This window comes from Oncorhynchus clarkii, chromosome 5, assembly GCF_045791955.1.
Source record: "Oncorhynchus clarkii lewisi isolate Uvic-CL-2024 chromosome 5, UVic_Ocla_1.0, whole genome shotgun sequence".
Lineage (NCBI taxonomy): Eukaryota > Metazoa > Chordata > Actinopteri > Salmoniformes > Salmonidae > Oncorhynchus > Oncorhynchus clarkii.
The window spans coordinates 14,484,332-14,490,331 of NC_092151.1; the positions used below are offsets into that span (position 1 = coordinate 14,484,332).

The window sequence follows — 6,000 nt, forward strand, 5'->3', positions numbered from 1 at the left end:
AATAGAAAAATATTGCCAGGTGCCCCTCTCTTGGCTTATTTCTAACCTAACTCTTTTATAGAGCTTACTCACATACCATACATACTTTCATTTGACCATAGAAACATTGTATTACACTGAGGAAGTGAACAGTAGTTATTCTACTACAAAGGCTGCAGTGTTTTGTTGTAACAATATACAATGATGTTGATGGTGATTATGTTGATGATGATAATGTTATTACAATTTTTTCTAGGTTACTATTGGAATTACACTTTTGTCGGGGGATCCTTGCTTCAAAACGTGAGTTGGACCTCTGGCGCCACCTCTTGGCCAAAATGTATACCATCAACGTCTAAAATATATTATTTTGTTGCTTTAAGTCACTACAATGAACACTTATAGGCACTCTACCATTGACCTAATTCTACAAGATGTCCTCCTCTCACTCTCATTCAAACTTTGGTTTTCTTAACCTTTGTCAACTTAGTACTTTTCATTCTCTTTAGTACCCATGGTTGTTTAGTTCTGCTGTGACAAATATGATCAAATATTACTTAATTAATCTGTGTTTTCAATGCTTACTTTGAACTTAATTACACAATGACCTTTGACCTTCTAGGCCCCCCAGCACAGCCAAGTCCATCTCGATCCCGGGCCAGGACCCCTCCCTGCAGCTGGACTGTAAAGGCGAGGGCACCGATGCCAACTCAAACCCTCCCCCAGGGGGCGTCATCAGGACATCATCAGGACGGCCCCTCAAACCCAGACTCCCCTCAGCTCCCCTCAACTCTGGTACAACAGACAATCACACCCAATCACAGCTGACTGTTTACACATGATGATTTATTTTTATCTATTTCATTTGATTGTTATTTCAATAAGTTGACTCCTGTGTTGTCTATATGGGGTGCCATTTGTAACATGCTACTGTGTATTTTGTGAAAAAGTGTCATTCTGTGCCACAGAAAGCTGACATCCTGTGTGTTGTGTTGTGGCTCCAGGTCTACCCGAGCAGTTGGAGCAGAGCCTGCCCAGCCCAGATGAGGTCTTCCACATAGGACACTCCCGGAACTCCAGCTATGCCAGCCAGCAGAGCAAGATATCAGGTCAGTCAGCCTCTTTTGGATTGCCATGTTGAGTATGTTGGTAGGAGAATAGTGAAGCTGCAGTGATATTGATATAATGGTCAAGGTTATTTAATGATCTGTACCTAGAGGAAACTTCTCACTGGAGCATTTTGACACGGGGCCATAGCTACTCAAGTCAGGGTCTCCATTCGCCCATAGATGACATCTTAGCCCTGGACAAACTCAATTAGCTTCCAGTGATTTGATCTAAAAGATTTCATGACGGGGGAGGATCATTATGGACAAATAATATCAAGTCTGGCATGGGGTTATATGATAACCCCATGTGTGTGTGTGTGTGTGTGTGTGTATAATTGACTTGTATGTCTTCCCATCCTCCCCTCTCCTCCAGGGTACAGTACGGAGCACTCTCGCTCCTCCAGCCTAACAGACCTCACACACCGGCGTAACACCTCCACAAGCAGTAGCACTTCTGGGGGCCTGGCCACCCCCACCCAGACCCCCCACGCACATGCACACGCCCTCGCCAACCCCCACCCCCTTGCAGCAGACCCCCAGACAACCGGAGAGCCTGGCACCAAGTGTGAGAGACCCCCGCGGCCACCGCGGCCCATCCTGCTCTCCAACAGACCCTCCAGGCAAGCTACAGCACACACACACACACACACACACACAAATATACACAGACACACACACACACAAATATACACAGACACACACACACACACATATTTAAGCAATAAGGCCAGAGGGGGTGTGTTATATGGCCAATATACCACGGCTAAGGGCTGTTCTTAAGTATGATGCAACGCCGAGTGCCTGGATACAGCCCTTAGGAGTGGTATATTGGCCATATACCACAAAGCCATGTTTTGTCATACCTGCGGTATACGGTCTAATATACCACAGTGGTCAGCCAAACAGCATTCACAGCTCGAACCACCCAGTTTATAAAAACACACACACCACACATATACGCTGATTTTGCAAAACATTAAGAACACATTCCTAACATTGAGTTGCACCCCCTGTTTTTGCCCTCTGAACAGCCTCAATTCATCAGGGCATGGACTCTACAATGTGTCGAAAGCATTCCACAGGGATGCTGGCCAATGTTCACTTCAATGCTTCCCACAGTTGTGTCAAGTTGGCTGGATGTCCTTTGGGTGGTGAAACATTCTTGAGACACACGGAAAACTGTTCAGCGTGAAACTGCAGCGTTGCAGTTCTTGACACAAACCGGTGCGCCTGGCACCTGCTACCATCCCCCATTCAAAAGGCACTTAAATATTTTGTCTTGCCCATTCACCCCCTGAATAGTACACATACACAATCCATGTCTCAAATGTTTTAAGGCTTAAACATCCTTCTTTAACCTGTCTCCTTCCCTTCATCTACGCTGATTGAAGTGGATTTAACAGATGACATCAATAAGGGAACATAGCTTTCACCTGGATTCACCTGGTCAGTCTGTCATGGAAATAGCAGGTGTTCTTAATGTTTTGTACACTCAATGTATATACAGTACCAGTCAAAAGTTTGGACACACCTACTCATTCAAGGGTTTTTCTACATTTTCTACATTGTAGAATAATAGTGAAGACATAAAAACTATGAAATAACAAATATATGTTAGATTCTTCAAAGTAGTCACCCTTTGCCTTGATGACAGCTTTGCTCACTCTTGGCATTTTCTCAACCAGCTTCATGAGGTAGTCACCTGGAATGCTTTTCCAACAGTCTTGAAGGAGTTCCCACATATGCTGAGTACTTGTTGGCTGCTTTTCCTTCACTCTCCATCTCAATTGGGTTGAGGTCGGGTGATTGTGGAGGCCAGGCCATCTGATACAGCACTCCTTCACTCTCCTTCTTGGTCAAATAGCCCTTACACAGCCTGGAGGTGTGTTTTGGGTAATTGTCCTGTTGAAAATCAAATGATAGTCCCACTAAACGCAAACCAGATGGGATGGCGTATCGCTGCAGAATGCTGTGGTAGCCATGCTGGTTAAGTGTGCCTTGAATTCTAAATAAATCACTGACAGTGTCACCAGCAAAGCAACCCCACACCATCACACCTCCTCCTCCATGCTTCACGGTGGGAACCACACATGCAGAGATCATCCGTTCACGTACTCTGCGTCTCACAAAGACACGGTGGTTGGAACCAAAAATCTCAAATTTGGACTCATCAGACCAAAGGACAGATTTCCACCGGTCTAATGTCCATTGCTCATGTTTCTTGGCCCAAGCAAATCTCTTATTATTATTTGTGTCCTTTAGTAGTGGTTTCTTTGCAGCAATTCGACTTGGTATTTTACCAAATAGGGCTCTCTTCTGTATACCAACCCTACCTTGTCACTACACACCTGATTGGCTCAAACGCATTAAAGAGGAAAAAAAATCCATAAATTAACTTTTAACAAGGCACACCTGTTAATTGAAATGCATTCCAGGTGACTATCTCATGAAGCTGGTTGAGAGAATGCCAAAAGTGTGCAAAGCTGTCATCAAGGCAAAGGGTGGCTACTTATCTAAAATCTATTTAGATTTGTTTAACACTTTTTGGGTTACTACATGATTCCATATGTGTTATTTCATAATGTTGATGTCTTCACTGTTATTCTACAATGTAGAAAATAGTACAAATTAAGAAATTACCCTGGAATAAGTAGGTGTGTCCAAACTTTTGACTGGTACTGTATATACACACACACATATATTTGCATTTCTTTGTCATGACATTTATTCCCAAAAATCTAAATTGTTGCTGGGCCAAAAACCCTGAATATAAAGAAAGGAAAAGCATGCAGACAGTAGACGCTACTCAGAAGTGCTTTATTCCTGCACCTCAACCAATAACTTTTTGGCAGTAATATATCGAACACCGTTTTGGTTGTACCATGTCAAAAAGGTACACGTCAAATATGGAGTATGACCTGATTAGCATTCAATAGTTATAGCCTTGGTGGGACGTTCAGCACAATCACTGACGGCTGAGATAACAAACAACATCTGACCGAGGCTAACTGCATCACCGTCAACAACTTTTCAAAATAGCATCAATCAGATGTTGTTGGGTTAACCCTGTCATGTGACATGCCAGGAGGAAGAAGGACACGGTTGAGAGTCAACCCACCTGGGTGGATGATACGCGCATCGACGCCGACGACATCGTGGACAAGATTATCCAGAGCCAGAACTTTGCCGATGTCAGCAGCCATGAAGAAGGTAAGGGTAGGAAGAAGGTTGTGTTGATGGAACAGTGAGCATGACCACACAGTGATAATGTTTTGCTTCTCTCTCATCTCCTCACTGTTTTCTCCTCTACCTATTCTCTCCCTCTCTTTTTTGTCTTTAATTCTTGCTTCCATACACAGACAGCAACCTCAGATTGTTTGTCAGCAAAGATGGGACTACAGCCCTAAGTGGGTTACAACTGGGGAACAAGTGAGTGAGTTTGTGCATGCCAGAATGTCTGTGTACAGTATGTTATTACATGATCAAAAAGAGAATTTATTATGGTAGTGAAATAAATAAATGAATCCCTTCCTCTTCTTCTGTGTTTGCTGTAGGGTGACTGCTGGCGTCTTTGAGCCAGTGGTGATCGAGAGCCACTAGCGATGAGTGTGTGTGTGTTCACACAAATGCACATACAGGAGTCTTTTGAGTTACACCACTTCAACAAACACCACTAAACAACATATGTAACCCTTTAATGAGATATTTACGGTGATGGTGGTGGGAGGTGTAATTTATGAATAATCCATTCATGTAGAAAAGTTTTTATATTCATGCTTTCATCTGGGGGACCATAGGTGTAAAGTGTGCAAACTACTTGATAGAGAGAGAAATGGGAAACCATTGCACCGTGGGAGTTGTAGTGAAACACTGAAAATCAGGAAAAAGCTTGCCACACAGGTTGCGTTGGAGGCAAATGTGGCTGCCTCAAAAAGTTGGAATGTTATGATTTACCCTGTTTGTATCATTTTTGAACAATGTTTGTGTATGATAGTGGTTGGGGGATACATTTAGTTATTCAAATAACAAATATAAATTCAAATGAGGGGAGATTACGTTATCAAAGAAAGACTTGGTTACAAACTACTAAATAGAGAAATTGAACAGGCCATTTGAACTAGGCTTGAATGGGTGGTTTTCAATGTGAAATGTTCTATATTTGATGACCCCTTGCAATCCCCCGATTTCAGAAACCGTACCAGACCTGGGGTCAAAATTACGGTATAGCCCAAAGAACCCATGTTATAGAATAAAATTATATATACTTTATAGAATATATTATAAATGGCAGAATGTTTTAGAATATAGGCTTATATATAATATGATCATAGATCATGTTGAAATACGGACCTCAGAAAGAGAAACGCGTGCACATATGGCTGGCCATATGCAACTGTACATACGGCATGGTCAATGATTCATCCATTACTCTAGTCTAAGTAAATGCAGGCAGGATTGGTAATCAATTACTGTGGTATAGGTAAATGCAGTAAGGATTGGTAATTGATTACTGTAGTCTAGGTAAATGCAGGCAGGATTGGTAATCAATTACTGTGGTATAGGTAAATGCAGGACGGATTGGTAATTGATTACTGTAGTCTAGATAAATGCAGGCAGGATTGGTAATCAATTACTGTGGTATAGGTAAATGCAGGAAGGATTGGTAATTGATTACTGTAGTCTAGATAAATGCAGGCAGGATTGGTAATCGAGTACTGGAGTCTAAGCCCTTGATCCTCTCCTCCCCTGGGTCTTGTACATAGTCTTCTTTACATCCGTAATGTGGGACACTATCCTCAAGCTCACCAGCTGGCTTGGTGACTATACCGTAAGTGGAAAAGTTGGAAAATCAGAGGGGGACATTTCTGTCCTTGCTGTCTGTCTGCCTGTCTGTCTGTCTGTCTGTCTGTCT

The 6,000-nt window shown here is 42.6% G+C and overlaps 1 protein-coding gene across 1 annotated transcript in view; it reads left to right on the forward strand.

Annotated features, from left to right (window-relative positions):
• The window catches only part of LOC139408400 (early estrogen-induced gene 1 protein-like), a 71,124-nt gene extending 65,953 nt beyond the window's left edge, over positions 1 to 5,171 (forward strand). Inside the window, exons 6-12 of the mRNA XM_071152237.1 lie at positions 236 to 282; positions 602 to 774; positions 984 to 1,088; positions 1,462 to 1,708; positions 4,174 to 4,298; positions 4,448 to 4,517; positions 4,643 to 5,171. Of these exons, the coding sequence (XP_071008338.1) occupies positions 236 to 282; positions 602 to 774; positions 984 to 1,088; positions 1,462 to 1,708; positions 4,174 to 4,298; positions 4,448 to 4,517; positions 4,643 to 4,688 (813 nt within the window). The 3' untranslated portion in view covers positions 4,689 to 5,171. The remainder of the gene's footprint in view (positions 1 to 235; positions 283 to 601; positions 775 to 983; positions 1,089 to 1,461; positions 1,709 to 4,173; positions 4,299 to 4,447; positions 4,518 to 4,642) is intronic.
• Positions 5,172 to 6,000: the final 829 nt, after the last annotated feature.